At 45.7% G+C, this 17,188-nt stretch overlaps 1 protein-coding gene across 1 annotated transcript in view; it reads left to right on the top strand.

The window, feature by feature from the left end:
- LOC137534554 (zinc finger protein 436-like) overlaps positions 1–16,414 on the top strand; it is a 33,474-nt gene extending 17,060 nt beyond the window's left edge. Inside the window, exons 3-9 of the mRNA XM_068256099.1 lie at positions 273–425; positions 510–633; positions 753–889; positions 1,713–1,830; positions 3,709–3,806; positions 6,101–6,197; positions 14,626–16,414. Coding sequence (XP_068112200.1) covers positions 273–425; positions 510–633; positions 753–889; positions 1,713–1,830; positions 3,709–3,806; positions 6,101–6,197; positions 14,626–15,761 — 1,863 coding nt within the window. The 3' untranslated portion in view covers positions 15,762–16,414. The remainder of the gene's footprint in view (positions 1–272; positions 426–509; positions 634–752; positions 890–1,712; positions 1,831–3,708; positions 3,807–6,100; positions 6,198–14,625) is intronic.
- The last annotated feature ends 774 nt before the right edge of the window (positions 16,415–17,188 follow it).

Here is a 17,188-nt window from a genome sequence, read left to right as displayed (position 1 = left end):
TTATCTTTAACTAATAGTTAACGGTTTTTGATGAGCAGAAACATTTATTAAGTGTGACAAACATGCAAAAGAATAAGAAATCAGGAAGGGGGCAAATAGTTTTTCACACCACTGTATCTGTTAAAAAGATACATAACTGACTGGGGGTTGAGAATGATTCTGGGAGTGTCACATGACATGACTTATCTGGTAATAAGATATGACCAAGACTGGTGAGGAGGGTTCTGGGAGTTGCAAGACATCATTTTTATCTCGCAGTTTTTATTTTTTAGATTTATACACCTGAAACAAAGTCCAGTGATCATGTGGCAACTAAGGGAGGGACCAAGAACACAACAATGGAGCCCTCTTCCCTGACACCCGAGAGAAACAGCGAAAAGATTTTAGAAGTCATCAACAAGATGATTGAGCTGCTGACAGGACAGGTGAGCAGTGCTGGGAATTCTGGGACATTATCCAGTTACACAAGTGATGTGTCTGTGTGGTGACAATATCATTGTGTATGTCAGGTTCCTCTAAGGTGTCAGGATGTTACTGTCTATTTCTCTATGGAGGAATGGCAGTATTTAGAAGGACACAAGGATCTCTACAAGGAAGTCATGATGGAGGATCAGCCGCCCCACACATCATTTGGTAAGAGGAGACTTCCATTTCTTGTAATTGAGAGAGCAGTATGGAGGGTCCACTTAGATGCCCTTTCCTCTGATACAGAGACAAACAATGTATTCACTCAGTGTGCGTGTTTCCTACAGATGGATCCAGTAACTCCAAGCCTCCAGAGAGATGTGCAGGTCTTCTTTATTCCCAGGATTCCTCACAGGAGCACATTGTTATCACTGATGATACACCTGAAGCGAGTGAAGAATCCTATCAGAAGAAACTCCCAGAGGTATCAGATAATATAGTCCAGAACTCTTTCCTGACCCAGAATTCTTCCTCATATTGAAATCTTGTACTTACACAGTGCTGGTAATGGATGTTCTGCACTCCCTCCCACAGTATGCCTCAGAAGGCATGCTGCACACATATGTAGAGTAGGTGAAGAGGTTACTGCTTCTGCCCATGCAACTCCAAGGCAGTGGAAACACTTTAATATTTAAAATACATAAGAATCTTAGACATCAGATAAATAATACTCTAAGGGCTTGATTCACTAAGACAAATAGCATGCCTTATCAGAGTTAGCATGCCTTATCAGAGTTAACACGCCTTATCAGAGTAGCATAGCGCACGCTATGAACTTATGCCTGCTAATTGGTGATGACGAGAGCTCCACTCGTCCTGCCCTAAACCCCTGCAGGTCCAATCACTTTATAGGACATTATTCCCGCACTTTGATTGGTCCAATAGGCTGGCAGCCTGTTAGGCCAATCATACTGCGGGGATAATGTCCTTTAAAGTGATTTGACCCGCAGGGGCTCAGGACAGGACGAGTGGAGCTCTTGTCATTGCCAATTAGCAGGCATAAGTTTGTAGCACTTGCTATGCTACTCTGATAAGACATGCTAACTCGAATAAGGCATGTTAACTCTGATAAGGCATGCTATTTGTCTTCGTGAATCAAGCCCTAAGTAACAACTACATAGGGAAAAAGTCATTAACAGTCATACTAAGTGAGTTTTGCATTTTACAGTGTATGGTCATAGCATACATGGGATTGCTTTCCGTGTTGTAGGACAGGCCCGGTGTAACTTCTTTCTTATGCTGTTTAGGGGGAGAATGTGGATATTTGGACAGTAGATGATGATCCAGAAGTTGAGGAGACACCTGTTTATGTAGGAAGCAGTAAGCAGAGGAAAGCAGAGGAAGATCCCAGCTACATAAGCACCGGTGAGTAGGAATAGGGCTCTGAATGTGGGGTCCACTGACTGAGACTTTTTTTCCTCAAGAATAAGGTTCATTAAACAGTATGCAACCAGGTGTACATTGTACCGACAGTAGATGGTGTATTCACAATATGTCATTATGACCGTTTCACAGTTGGTAATGTCTTCTTGCTGGTACAAAAGTCTAAGGTACGCATAGTGATGGAGACCAACCATGGAACATTACATGCATGCTTTAAATACTTTCACTTCTGAAACAAGTCCAGTAGGGTGAGTAGGAAGAGGAACCAAGAGGAACATATAACCTTTTGCATCAAGAATGACACTTATGGAGTAGGTGGTGCAGAGGGCCGAGCATAAATAATAATTCTGTGCCCATTGATCACAGATTTTATGGAATTTTTTTTATACAGCCACGCTGTGTGTAAATACTTTTTTAATGGGGTAGTGTTTGGGGTTATCATGGGCAAGCCACTTTTGTGCTATCCCTTGTCTAATCCTAAAGGGGGTTAGGTAAGCATGACTACAGCCTTGTACACAGGCTAGATTAAACTTGACCAAGGTGGCCCGATACCGACCACCTCTGCCAAGAGTTTAGCGTGAGTACGGCGGCCCCCGATCCCCCTCGGTGCCTCAGACAGCAGTCAGCCTGACGGACCAATTTGGCCAAGTGCATTGCCGAGAGCATTGTTCTCCCCACTCAGCCCTCCTGCTGCATAATGCTCCTTATGCGCTGCTTCATCGGCCTTCCACGTAGCGCCTCTAGCCTTTAGGCTAGCGACTCATCTGTACATCCTCAGCCCATTATTGTCAGTTCTTCCAATGATTAGGTAACAAAGTTAGACACACATACTACATTCTTAACTCTTAAATGACAGGTGCATGCCCGTTGTTTGCAGGAATGCAGGCTCTGATCATGACCTGTTTAGCCATTACTGCTGTACTCACCTAGCCGAGAGTGGCCGAGTGATTGAGTGGGCAATGGTGCTTCCTTTGAATTTATCTGCAGCTCACAGTATGTGTGTAAAATGACTTACTACTGCTGCTGGATAGGGATGATAAATGAGATGCAAATATTTCCAGGTTCATGCAGATTTATGTAAATTTTAATGCCAATATATTCAGCTTGAAAATGGACCAATCAGTACAAACCTGGGTGGGACTTGATTGGTCCATTTTGAAGCTGCATATATTTGCATTAAAATTTACATAAGTCTGTAGTAACTCAGAAATATTTGCTTCTCATTAATTATCCCTACTGCTGGAGAGAACACCTGTTCTAATACTCATAGGAGTTACTGACATCATTTCCTGTTTATTTCTATGTCAATGTTGTTCAGCAATTTTTATACTTATACAATGTACCAGTATGTTGTACAATCTTTCATGTTCTTTTGGAAAACCAAATAAAAAGCTGTTACAACCAGAGAAAAATAAAGCAGTATGCAGTATTTCTGACAACATACACAAATATACCATTTTGCTGTCTGTAAAATCTCACCAGTGAGGAAATAAAGCATTTTCTGAGTTGATGCAAATGTATGTAGGTAGAAAAAAAAAGAAACTTTTTTGCTACATGCAAATGTATGCAAATTTTTATGCAAATATATGCAGCTTGAAATGGACCAATCAATTTAAACCTGGGTTTAAATTGATTGGTCAGTTTAAACTGAAGGCAGCCCTGAAGTCTGCCTTCACTTTGCGTGTGGAAAATGAACCAAATAGATCCCACTGAGGTAAAATTTAGATTGGTCCATTTTCAAGCTACATCAATTTGCATACAAATTTTGCATAAACCTGCATCAACTTGATATGATTTGCATCTTATTGACCATCCCTAGTCTAGAGCTCATTAATTCCATTCTGTCTTTGTTTCCTGCAGATGAATCCGGTGTTCCGGATACCCCAGAGAGAAGTCTTGGCCCCCTTTATCCTCAGGAGTATGGGCTGAACGACCCATCCTACAGGAGACGCAAGGAGGTGGTGTACTGCTGCCGTGTACTGTTCCCTTCAAATCATGGTGACAAATAGCAGCCCTGGCTGAATTTATTTGCCTAGGTGCTGCGGGGAGCCTCCTGCTTCTCCTTCCCCTCTAGTCTCTATAGGAAATGCCACATACATACAGATGATTAATGTGAGGCAAATTGGCTGTAACTGAATGTGATTGGCCTATTTCCAAGCTACATCAAAATAACAAAAAATTGCATTTGCCGTTACTAATGTAATGTCTGTATGGAACTGAACGAGACGCTGAAGTGACCACAAACGTTTTGTGGGATTTTTGGCACAAGGTATTGGTAGACATCATTTCCACTATGATTTGTGTCATTAGTGAAGCCAGAGAAATTTCATGAACATATCTTGTCTTTTTGACTAGTTCTGCTTAAACCACTTGACCACTGAGGGCTTTTTCCCCTTTAGGACCAGAGCAAATTTTACCTGTAGGCGCTCCTCCCATTCTTTCTCCAATAACTTATTCACTACTAATCACAACAAAATGATCTATATCTTGTTTTTTTTTCGTCACCAATTAGGCTTTCTTTGGGAGGTACATTATTTTATTCTAAATGCATTTTAATTGGAATAAGAAGAAAACATTTTCAGGCCATTATAGTTTTAAAATAAAACTACTGTGTATAAAACCCACACATTTTATTTGCCCATTTGTCCCAGTTATTGCAACGTTTAAAATATTTCCCTAGTACAATGTATGGTGACAATATTTTATTTGGAAATAAAGGTGCATTTTTTCAGTTTTGCGTCCATCGCTAATTACAAGCCCCTAAATTAAAAAATAACAGTAAAATACCCTCTTGATATACATATTGAAAAAAGTTCAGTCCCTAAGGTTACTACATGTGTATTTTTTATGTCTTTTTTTAATGCAAAAAAAGTATATATTTGTGTACTATGGGAGAGTGTGGGAGGCAAGGAGTTCATTTTAAATGTAAGTGTGGGGATTTGTATTAACCACTTCACCACTGAGGGGTTTTACCACCAGAGCAATTTTCACCTTGCAGCGCTCCTTCCACTCATTCGTCTATAACTTTATTATTATTTATCGCAATGAAATGAACTATATCTTGTTTTTTCCGCCACCAATTAGGCTTTCTTTAGGTGGGACATTATGCCAAGAATTATTTTATTCTAAATGTGTTTTAATGGGAAAATAGGAAAAATGTGGGAAAAAAATTAATTATTTTTCAGTTTTCGGCCATTATAGGTTTTAAATAATGCATGCTACTGTAATTAAAACCTATGAAATGTATTTGCCCTTTTGTCCCGGTTATAAAACCGTTTAAATTATGCCCCTATCACAATGTTTGGCGCCAATATTTTATTTGGAAATAAAGGTGCATTTTTTTCAGTTTTGCGTCCATCCCTAATTACAAGCCCATAGTTTATAAAGTAACAGTGTTGTACCCTCCTGATATAAATATTTAAAAAGTTCAGTCCCTAAGGTAACTATTTATGTATTTTTTTTATTGAAAATTTTTAATTTTTTTTTTAATTACAAAAAAAAAAAAATTGGGAGTGTGTGAGGTAATGAGTTAATTTTTTGTGTAAAAGTAATTTATTTGTATGGGAAAAATGTTTAGGGTGTAGTTTTACTATTTGGCCACAAGATGGCCACAGTAACTTTTTGTTTTAATGCGATCTCCAAGCGTCCTTCCGGAAGCTTGGAGGAAGTACTTGGAGGCTGGGTAAGATCACAATGATCGCGCTGCCCATCGGAGAGCAGCGGATCATTGCGGGGCTTAGATCAACGAACGGGAATGGATTTTCCCGTTCATTGATCTCCGGGCGAGCGGGCGGCGGCGTGTTTACTAGCGGCGGGCGGCGTGTTTACGAGCGGGAGCGCGGGCAGCGCCGGGAGTGCGCAAAGTACGGATTTCTCCGTCCCTGGGGGTTAAAGGATGGAAAAAGGGACGGAGAAATTCGTATGCGTGGGGGTAAAGTGGTTAAATAAAATGTATTTAGGTGTAATTTTACTGTTTGGCCACAGGATGTCCTCGTGCATTATTTACTAAAGTGCAATATAAATGTTATTTGTTTTGTCTTTAATATCTAAATGCGTAAAAAGCATATGTTTGAATAAAGTTTTGTATTTTTTAATAAGACGGATTTGTATTCAGTCAGGTCTCACTCCTCCTTTACCCTATCTCATAGTTTGTAAAATGCGTAAATAATGGGTCTGCTTAGGAGGTTACAGGCTGTACTGCAAATTATGGTAAACTATTCTTTTTGCATCCTATAACTTTGCTTGTCTCTAGGAGGAGAATTTGAACATTGTAGTGATTGATGTGGAGGAGGATGAAGAGGCAGATGTGCCGGGTAAGGAGGCGGAAATCCCTGCAGAGATCAGCACAGGTGAGGAATAAACACTAAACAGAGAAAGAAGGAAATTTTAGAAGTATACAGTCTCAAAGAGTAACTTTACCAAAAGATAATGGGGGAGGGGGGGGAGGAGAGGGGGACTAATCAATGCAGTGCAAAGCGAGATGTTAAGAAACAGAAGATAGATCAAGTAATGATTGATATTGATTGAAATACGGTGGCCTAGTGGTTAGCACTCTCGCCTTGCATCGCTGGGTCTCTGATTCTAATTCCAGCCAGGTCAACATCTGCAAGTATGTTCTCCCCGTGTCTGTGTGTGTTTCCTCCGGCCACTCCGGTTTCCTACCAAATCCAAAACACATACAGAAAGTTTATTGGTTTCCCTCTAAACATCTAGAGTATGACACATACACCACACAATAGATATGTGGATATAGGACTATGACAGGGATTAGATTGTGCGCTCCTCTGAGGGACAGTTAGTGACAAGACACTATATACATATATATATATATATATATATATATATATATATATATATATATATATATATATAGTGATGTGAAAAACTATTTGCCCCCTTCCTGATTTCTTATTCTTTTGCATGTTTGTCACATTTTTGTTTCTGCTCATCAAAAAACGTTAACTGTTAGTCAAAGATAGCATAATTGAACACCAAATGCAATTTTAAATGATGGTTTTTATTATTTAGTGAGAAAAAAAACTCAAAACCTACATGGCCCTGTGTGAAAAAGTGATTGCCCCCCTTGTTAAAAAATAACTTAACTGTGGTTTTTCACACCCGAGTTTAATTTCTGTAGTCACCCCCAGGCCTTATTACTGCCACACCTGTTTCAATCAAGAAATCACTTAAATAGGAGCTATCTGACACAGAGAAGTAGACCAAAAGCACCTCAAAAGCTAGACATCATGCCAAGATCCAAAGAAATTCAGGAACAAATGAGAACAAAAGTAATTGAGATCTATCAGTCTGGTAAATGTTATAAAGCCATTTCTTAAGCTTTGGGACTCCAGCGAACCACAGCGAGAGCCATTATCTACAAATGGCAAAAACATGGAACAGTGATGAACCTTCCCAGGAGTGGCCGGCCGACCAAAATTGCCCCAAGAGCGCAGAGAAAACTCATCCGAGAGGCCACAAAAGAACCCAGGACAACATCTAAAGAACTGCAGGCCTCACTTGCCTCAATTAAGGTCAGTGTTCACGACTCCACCATAAGAATGAGACTGGGCAAAAATGGCCTGCATGGCAGATATCCAAGGCGCAGACCACTTTTAAGCAAAAAGAACATTAAAGGGAAGGTCCAAGCAAAAAAAAAAAAATGAGTTTAACTTACCTGGGGCTTCTACCAGCCCCATGTAGCCATCCTGTGCCCTCATAGTCACTCACTGCTGCTCCAGTCCCCCGCTGGCAGCTTTCTGACCTCGGAGGTCAGGGCCGCATTGCGTACATTTTTACGCATTCCCGCTAGTGCAGGAACATTAACATATACATTTTTACGCGTTAGTGGTGCAACGCATACATTTTTGTTCCTGCACTAGCTGGAATGCGTAAAAATGTATGCAATGCGGCCCTGACCTCCGAGGTCAGAAAGCTGCCAGCGGGGGACTGGAGCAGCAGTGAGTGACTACGAGGGCACAGGATGGCTGCATGGGGCTGGTAGAAGCCCCAGGTAAGTGAAACTCATTTTTTTTTTTTGCTTGGACCTTCCCTTTAAGGCTCGTCTCAATTTTGCTAAAAAAAACACCTTAATGATTGGCAAGACTTTTGGGAAAATACCTTGTGGACCGACGAGACAAAAGTTGAACTTTTTGGAAGGTGCGTGTCCCGTTACATCTGGCGTAGAAGTAACACAGCATTTCAGCAAAAGAACATCATACCAACAGTAAAATATGGTGGTGGTAGTGTGATGGTCTGGGGTAGTTTTGCTGCTTCAGGATCTGGAAGGCTTGCTGTGATAGATGGAACCATGAATTCTACTGTCTACCAAAAAAATCCTGAAGTAGAATCTCCGGCCATCTGTTCGTCAACTCAAGCTGAAGCGATCTTGGGTGCTGCAGCAGGACAATGACCCAAAACACACCAGCAAATCCACCTCTGAATGGCTGAAGAAAAACAAAATGAAGACTTTGGAGTAGCTTAATCAAAGTCCTGACCTGAATCCTATTGAGATGTTGTGGCATGACCTTAAAAAGGCGGTTCATGCTAGAATGCCCTCAAATAAAGCTGAATTACAACAATTCTGCAAAGATGAGTTGGCCAAAATTTCTCAAGAGCGCCGTAAAAGACTTGTTGCAAGTTATCGCAAACGCTTGATTGCAGTTATTGCTGCTAATGGTGGCCCAACCAGTTATTAGGTTCAGGGGGCAATTTCTTTTTCACACAGGGCCATGTAGGTTTTGAGGTTTTTTTCTCACTAAATAATAAAAACCATCATTTAAACTGCATTTTGTGTTCAATTATGTTATCTTTGACTAATAGTTAACGGTTTTTGATGAGCAGAAACATTTAAGTGTGACAAACATGCAAAAGAATAAGAAATCAGGAAGGGGGCAAATAGTTTTTCACATATATATATATATATATATATATATATATATATATATATATATATATATATATATATATATACACACACATACACAGGAATCTGTCAGGGCCCTGACTGCATTGTGGGAGCGGTTTCACCACAATATCAGCCATACAGATGTCACTGATGATCTATTCGGAAAAAGGTAAAGATTTCTTATGGCAGAGGGGGTATCAGACAGCTACTGATTGGGATGAAGTTCAATCCTCTACCCTCAACACCAACTATGACTGGATGCATCTGCTATGGCCCAACTGCATCCAAAACTGAATTCATGAAATTCTCAAAACACATGTTGTCTAGCTTACATTATATTTATTAATGCATTTTGTAAAAAAATCTGTTTTATAGTTGTATTTTCCCACAGCTGTAAACCTGTTCATACAGATTCAAGACTCCTGCACCTTTCTGGCTTCCTGTTCAGAAAGTTGGGTCTTGAAATTCCACTTCCTGTGAACTAGTAGTCTACAGCAGGATATTCCAGCATAGCGACTGACACAAACTTGTGCTCACTTCCCAGGGATAGAGGGATGAGGTGGGAGGTGTCCTGTGCAGCAGCACCCTGATCATTACCGCTGTCACTGCCCTTTGCAACTCCTTTGCTGAAATGTAGCCTAGCCTAGTTGTTCTTCATTATGGTTTTGCTCATTGTTGGAGATCATTAAATATATATTGCTGTTATAGCTCCACCCCCTCTCCTATTATCATGCCTTCATTATAGTTCATCCCTATTTATGTCCAACATCCTTTCACCCAAAGATTGGCAGAGCATGCTGGGTTCTTAAATGGTAACCAGATTGGCTGCTCTTCACTGGCCATACTCCCGTCCTGAGTTCTGTCTTCTCCAGCACAATGCTGATCTGTGGCCTGATGCAGCGCTAGTAGAATTATCATGCTGAGGAAGCCAGGATCAAGGCTGTAAACATCTAGCAGGTGAAGGGGAGAGACTATCCAGCATGTTGTGCTGATCTCAGTAGAGCAGACTGTGAGGGTGATCACTGGGCCTGTGGTCTACCTTCTGTTCTGTATGTGGTCAATGGGTTGCCAGTTCTTGATTAAGTGTACAACAATAAAGAAGACAAAGGACACAGAGAGTCCGATATGGTGTAGTATGTATTGGAAGTGTAGGTGAAAGTTAAGGTAAGTATACATTATACTCACAAACAAGGGTTACCTCCTAGGCAACCACTATAAAGGCAGGTGGGAAGATTAGACCTGTTCCCACTCAGGGTTAAGTCGCTCTCTGTAGATCGGAAAGGAGAAAAGGGGGTAAAACACCCCTCCACCAAGGGTGGACTGTAAGTAGCAGGAGAACAGAGGCGCCAGCAGAATAAAAAGTACATAAAATACTTAAAAATAGGAGAGGCAGTGGTGGACTTACTTACTCCCAAGCAGGCACGTGCACAGGGGGGTGCTCTGGATTTTTAAAATCTTCAAAAAAGGCCCCTCTCGCCGTGCAAAATAAGCCCCGCCCTGACCGCGCTAAGCTCCACCCACCTGTGGGAAGCTCCGCCCCCGCCTGGGACACTTTCAAGTGAAGAGGCCCAGACAGGAATCCTAGTGTGGCATACTGACCTCTCCCTCCACCTAGGACCCATACTGACCTCTACCTCCCCCAGCACCCATAGTGACCTCTCTCTCCACCTAGTACCCAGTGACCACTCCCTCCCCTAGCACTCACAGTGACCTCTCCCTCTACCTAGGACCCATACTAACCTCTCCCTACCCAGTACCCACAGTGACATCTCCCTTCACCTAGCACCCACAGTGACCTCTCCCTCCACCTAGCACCCACAGTGACCTCTCCCTCCACCTAGCACCCACAGTGACCTCTCCCTCCACCTAACATCCACAGTGACCTCTCTCTTACCCAGCACCCACAGTGACCTCTCCCTCCACCTAGCACCCACAGTGACCTCTCTCTTACCCAGCACCCACAGTGACCTCTCTCTCCACCTAGCACCCACATTGACCTCTCCCTCCACCTAGCACCCACATTGACCTCTCCCTCCCCCAGCACCCACAGTGACCTCTCCCTCCACCCACAGTGGCCTCTCCCTCCACCTAGCACCCACAGTGACCTCTCCCTCCACCTGGGACCCACAGTGACCTCTCCCTCCCCCAGCACCCACAGTGACCTCTCCCTCTCCCAGCGCCCACAGTAACCTCTCCCTCCACCTAGCACCCACAGTGATCTCTCCCTCCACCTAGGACCCATAGTGACCTCTCCCTCCCCCAGCACCCACAGTGACCTCTCCCTCCCCAGCTCTAGCAGTGATCCTGCCTACCCCAGCACCCACACTGACCTATCCCAGCACCCACAGTGATTTTTTTCCCTCCCCCAGTGGCTACCCTCCTGTCCCCAGCAGCATCCACAGGGACCTCCCATCCCAAAAGCAGCACCTACAGTGACCTCTCCCATTGCCAGCGCCCACAGTGGCTTCTCCCAACACCCAGCATCCATTCCCTCCTCCAGTAACCACACTGACTTCTCCCAGCACCCAGTGGCCTACCCTTCCCCCAGCTCCCACACTGATCTCTACCTCCCTTAGCAGCAACTATGCCATTCATAGCAGCACCCATAGTGACCTCCCACCCCCTGCACCCACAATGACCTCTACCTGCCGAGACCCACAGTGATCTCCCCCAAAGGACCCACAGTGACCTCCCTTTCCTTCAGCACCCATACTGACCTCTACTTTCCACAGCACCCACAGTTACTTCTCCCCCCAGCACCCACAGTGACCTACCCTTCCCCCATCAACCACACTGACCTGGACCTCCCCTAGCAGCAACTATGCCATTCATAGCAGTACCCAAAGTGATCTCCCACCCCCTGCACCCACAGCAATCCCACCAATATTCAGCACCCACATTACACTCAACCAGTAACTCCCACTATAGCAAGCACCCAGTACCAAGCAGGACCCAATACTCACATCCGGCCTCAATATGGCACTTAGTACTTGCATCAAACAGCCACATGACACCCAATACCTGCACCCCTTCACCCTATATCTGGCACCCAGTACTCACATCTACATGGCACAGTACTTGCACCCAGCTCTGACATGTCACTTACTACTCACACCTGCACACAGCCTCCACATGGCACCCACTCACATAACCAGTACTAGCACCCGAAGTGCCTGCACTCAGAACCCACGTGACACACAACACCCACCCAGAGCTAGCACCCAGTGCAGGCATGGCACCAAGTATTTGCACCTATATGATACCCAGTACCTGCACCCAACACCCACATGTTTCATCTACAGTAGTTCCAGTTGCACTAAGCCTCCACTTGGTGCCCAGCACCCACAGCAAGCACTCACATATGACATCCAGTACTTGTGTACCCAGAACTCAAAAGGGACTGAGTACCAGCAATCAACACCTACATGATGGTTGATACACACCCATACAGCCAGACTCCACATGACACCCTGTGCCAGCACCCAGAACCCACATGGCACCCAGCATCTGCCTTTAGCTCCCACATGACAACAAATACCCCACTAGCCAGCACCCATCACCCATATGTCACCATGTACTCACTCCCAGTACCCACTTGGCACTCAGTATTTGCACCTAAGACCCACATACCCCTATAATCAACAACCACATGGCACAGTACTCACACGTCACTAAGTTCCAAAGCCATTATATGCACCTAGTACCTGTCCATGGCCAGCACCCAAATAGCACCCAGTACCCATCCTTGGTCCGAACCCATATGAGACACAGTACTCTCCCATGGCACACATCCAGACCACAAATGGCAGTCCCTACTCACTCATGTCCAACACTAACATGGCTCCCTGTACCAATTAGCACTCACATGGCACCCACTATTGTTACGATCTGCTACTCATTCAGCACCCAATACTGCATAGCACCCATTGCAAATACACACCCAATACAAACTGGACCTTGGTACCCAAAGCAGCTTGACACAGACTTTACTTTGGCATCTCGGCACCCACTGCAACTTACCACAAAGTGAACCTTTGCATCTTACCATTACTGCATCTGGGCACCCACTGCACCTTGGCACTTACTGCAGTTTTGCATCTACTAATGCTTAGTAACCACTGCATATTGGTAACCACTTCTTTGCCTGAAAAGAGGTTTGGGTGCTGATCAAGAGTGACAGAGGTCCCAGTAATGAAAGGTGAGTCTGTGCCTCCACAGTGGGCTCCACTGTGCCCACTCTAACCCACTCTAACAGTGGGCACCTATCACTGCTGATTTGAGGGTGGTAGCACCAAAAGAGTTGGAAGGAGACACAAAGTCTGCCTGATACTGCTATAAAGGTGTGTGTGTGTGTGTTTGGGGGGTGGGAGGGGGGGGGGGGGGTTAAGACTGCCTTATGCTTTCTGGAGAGGGGGTATTACATACACAATTTAGCATGATTTACGATTTCAAATTTGAGCACCACACCCTTGAGGATCCTCTGCATGGCCCTGCCCCTTCCTGCAGCACCCACACTAACCTCTACTTTTCCCATCAGCCACCCCTTCTCCTCATAGCTGGCACCCAGATCTCACACTCACATGACACCAAGTATCTGCACCCAGGCCTAAAATTGCACCCAGTACTCACACCTGCACACAGCTTCCACATGGCACCCACTATCTGCACCAAGTATCCACTTAACCCGTACCTGCACCCAAAGTACCTGCATTCAAAACCCATGTGATGCCCAAAGCCCACCCATAGCCAGCACCCAGTACAGGCATGGCGCCAAGTATTCGCACCCATGTTACACCCGGTACCTGCACCCAGCACCCACATGACATTCAGTACATGCACCCAGATCTTACATGGCACTAAGTTCTTGCAATCAACACCCGCATGACACTCGATACCCAACCATAGCCAGAACCCACATGACACTCAGTACTTACACCCACATGGCACCCTTCATCTGCATTCAGCAGCATGACAATCAATACCCCCCTAGCCAGAAACGAGGCGGGGGGGGCATGCAGGGGAAGGCATTGCCAGGCCCCTTTTTTAAATTTGAGCACCCCCCACTTAAGGACCCTCTGCACGGCCCTGCTCCCAAGGATGTCAAATACACGTGGCGACATGTTAAACAAAGGAATTTATTTCAAATACTCCACATAAAACTTGCAACGCGTTCCGCAGCTGTGACCCCGCTTCATCTGGCAATAAAAAGGGAGCAAACAACTGTTAGCATCAAGGTCCGTGTAAAGCGCCTCTTACACGGAGTTGCAAGTTTTATGTAGAGTATTCAAAATAAATTCCAATTTTTAAGTATTTTATGTGTTTTTTATTCTGCTGGCACCTCTGTTCTCCAATTCTTGTTTAGGTGACCCTGAAGTAAACTGTACAAAAAAGTTAGATACTCACCTAAGAAGAGGGCAGGCTCTGGATCCCATCGAGCTCTCCCGGTCTTCTCTCCATGCCCGCGCTCCCCATTTGTCTCCCCAGTGAAATTATTTGACCTGCAGGCTAAATACATCTTCAGTCTTCAGAAGCACTTGGAAATACTCGCATGCCCAAGTGCTTTTGAAGACAAGCGCATTCGTACTGTGCATGTGCGAATCTGCACTCGTGTTAGTGCCGGTTTTCAGAAGCACTCAGGGACACGATTTCTTCCGAATCCTTCCAAGGGGTCCTGAAGGCCCTAATTTTGAATGGAGGACAGAGGTGGAACAAGGAGATGAAGAGAGGACTGGTAAGGTTCAATGAGATCTAGAGCCTTCCCTATAAATAGGTATCTAACATGCTATTTACAGCTTGCTTCAAGGTTTTGCTTTAAGAGTTACCTTTAAGAAGAAAAACCACTTGCTAAAGAACAATTTGTTTCACATCCACAGATCTTGGACATCGAGTTCACATGTCATCGAACCACCGCTTTGCTCAGTTTGAATCCAATTATCAACTCAAACATGATAATTACTACCAGAACTTTCACACCAATTTCAACTCTAACCTCCACCTGTACTCCCCTCCCTTAAATGTGAACTCCTACGGAAAATACCTCCGAGACGTGGACCCCGGTGCCAACGTGGTGTCCAGTGCCGCGGTCAAGCAGCATATCTGCAACGAATGTGGAAAGTGCTTTGCCTACAACAGTGACTTGCTTGTCCACAAGCGTCTGCATCGCGGCAAAGTCCCCTTCGTCTGTTCCATCTGTGGCAAGTGTTTCAGCAGCAACTCCTACCTCATGGTCCATCTGAGGCTCCACGCTGGTGAGAAGCCATTCGGCTGCAACGAGTGTGGGAAGAGCTTCAAGAGCAACTCCCACCTGGTGACACACCTGCGCATCCACCGCGGCGAGAAACCCTTCATCTGTGCAGAGTGTGGCAAGAGCTTCAACGACAAGTCCAACTTTGGCCGCCACAAGCGTATCCACACTGGGGAGAAACCATACACCTGCAACCAGTGTGGCCGCGGCTTTAACCGCCGGGCCAACCTCCTGATCCACGAACGCACCCACACAGGGGAGAAACCGTACTGCTGCAGTGAATGCGGCAAACGCTACACCAGCAAGGCGGAACTTGTCCGCCACAAAGTCTTCCACGCTGGCGGGAAGCAGTTCTCTTGCATGGAGTGTCCGGAGAAATTCACAGACAAGTCCACGTTCGCCATTCACCAGATGAGCCACCGGGGCGAGAAGCCGTATGCCTGTGCCCACTGTGGGAAATGTTTTGCCAACAACTCCCAGCTGGTGACACATGAACGCATTCACAAAGGGGAAAAGCCCTTTGAGTGTCAGGATTGCGGGAGGAGCTTCAACGACAAGTCCAACTTCATCCGCCATAAGAGGATCCACACAGGGGAGAAGCCTTATGCCTGTTATGAGTGCGGAAAAGTCTTCAACCGCAAGGCCAATCTCTTGCTGCACCACCGGACTCATACGGGGGAGAAACCATTTTGTTGCCCGCAGTGCGGGAAGACTTTTGGCAGTCATTCAGGCCTGGTTGTCCATCAGAGGATTCATATGGGATAACAGGGTGACAGAGACGGTAGCCATGCACCATTTTAGCTCATGACAGTGTCCGTATAATGCCAGGACTGAGAAAGGAGACTTGGCTGGACCAAAACTTTTTTTCTTCTCTTGAGTTTTATATACTGCATTGTATTGATCTGTACTGTAAAAGAGCCAAACACCGAATGGACAGGCAGTATGTTACCTGAGACTATATAACTATCTCTATCTCATAACTGGACAGGAAGTAGCAGGAGCCCTTGGATGAAAGGTTTGTTACACAGGCTGCACTATATGCTGCATTGTACTGATCTCCACTCAAGAGCAGCCAAACATAGAATGAATAAGAAGCATGTATGCGAAGAGCAGAGCATACAAGTGGATGGGGGGAGTAAGCAATTCTTTGCTTACATGTTTACAGTTAAGCATGCATTGTTTTCCTTAGAGCCACATAGCCTTTTGACACACTACATTATAAAAATCTGCAGTTTAGCAGAGCCAACCACAGAGTGCAAAATGGGCATTTGACCCAAGAATTTGGTATTCCTTATCCCAGGGGTCTCTAAACTTTTTTGGCCCAAGGACTGCTTTGCAGTGTAAACTTGGTGGTTTTCTGGGAGAGGAGGTGGGCTTTGCGGTCTTGACGACATTGTATGTCTCGGGGGTCCCAGGGGAAGAGGATGGGGTCATGGTGGCTCCCGGGGGAAGAGGAGGAGGTCACGGTGGCTTCCGGGGGAAGAGGAGGGTGTCATGGTGACTCCCGGGGGAAGAGGAGGGGGTCATGGTGGCTTCCGGGGGAAGAGGAGGAGGTCACGGTGGCTTCCGGGGGAAGAGGAGGGGGTCATGGTGGCTCCCGGGGGAAGAGGAGGGGGTCATGGTGGCTTCCGGGGGAAGAGGAGGAGGTCACGGTGGCTTCCGGGGGAAGAGGAGGGGGTCATGGTGGCTCCCGGGGGAAGAGGAGGGGGTCATGGTGGCTTCCGGGGGAAGTGGCGGGGGTCATATTGGCTCCCGGGGGAAGAGGAGGGGGTCATGGTGGTTCCTGGGGAAGAGGAGGGTGTCATGGTGACTCCCGGGGGAAGAGGAGGGAGTCATGGTGGCTCCTGGGGAAGAGGAGGGGCTCATTGTGGCTTCCGGGGGAAGTGGAGGGGGTCATTGTGGCTCCCAGGGGAAGAGGAGGGGGTCATTGTGGCTCCCAGGGGAAGAGGAGGGGCTCATTGTGGCTTCCGGGGGAAGAGGAGGGGGTCATGGTGGCTTCCGGTGGAAGTGGAGGGAGTGATGGTGGTGTGTTAGTGGTGAAAGAGTGGGGGGTCGGAAAGGGGGCTGAAAATATGGTGCAGGCACATAGAAGATCATTGAGCCCCCCACAAGCACATTTTAAGTGGATAAGGGTCTAACCCAAACCACACCCCCTAACATGGTATGCCCGGTATTTTTACTCAGAGCAGCCA

Source organism: Hyperolius riggenbachi, chromosome 10 (assembly GCF_040937935.1).
Source record: "Hyperolius riggenbachi isolate aHypRig1 chromosome 10, aHypRig1.pri, whole genome shotgun sequence".
NCBI lineage: Eukaryota > Metazoa > Chordata > Amphibia > Anura > Hyperoliidae > Hyperolius > Hyperolius riggenbachi.
Note: the sequence above shows the minus strand (reverse complement) of the source record. Positions and strands in the feature narration are given on the sequence as shown.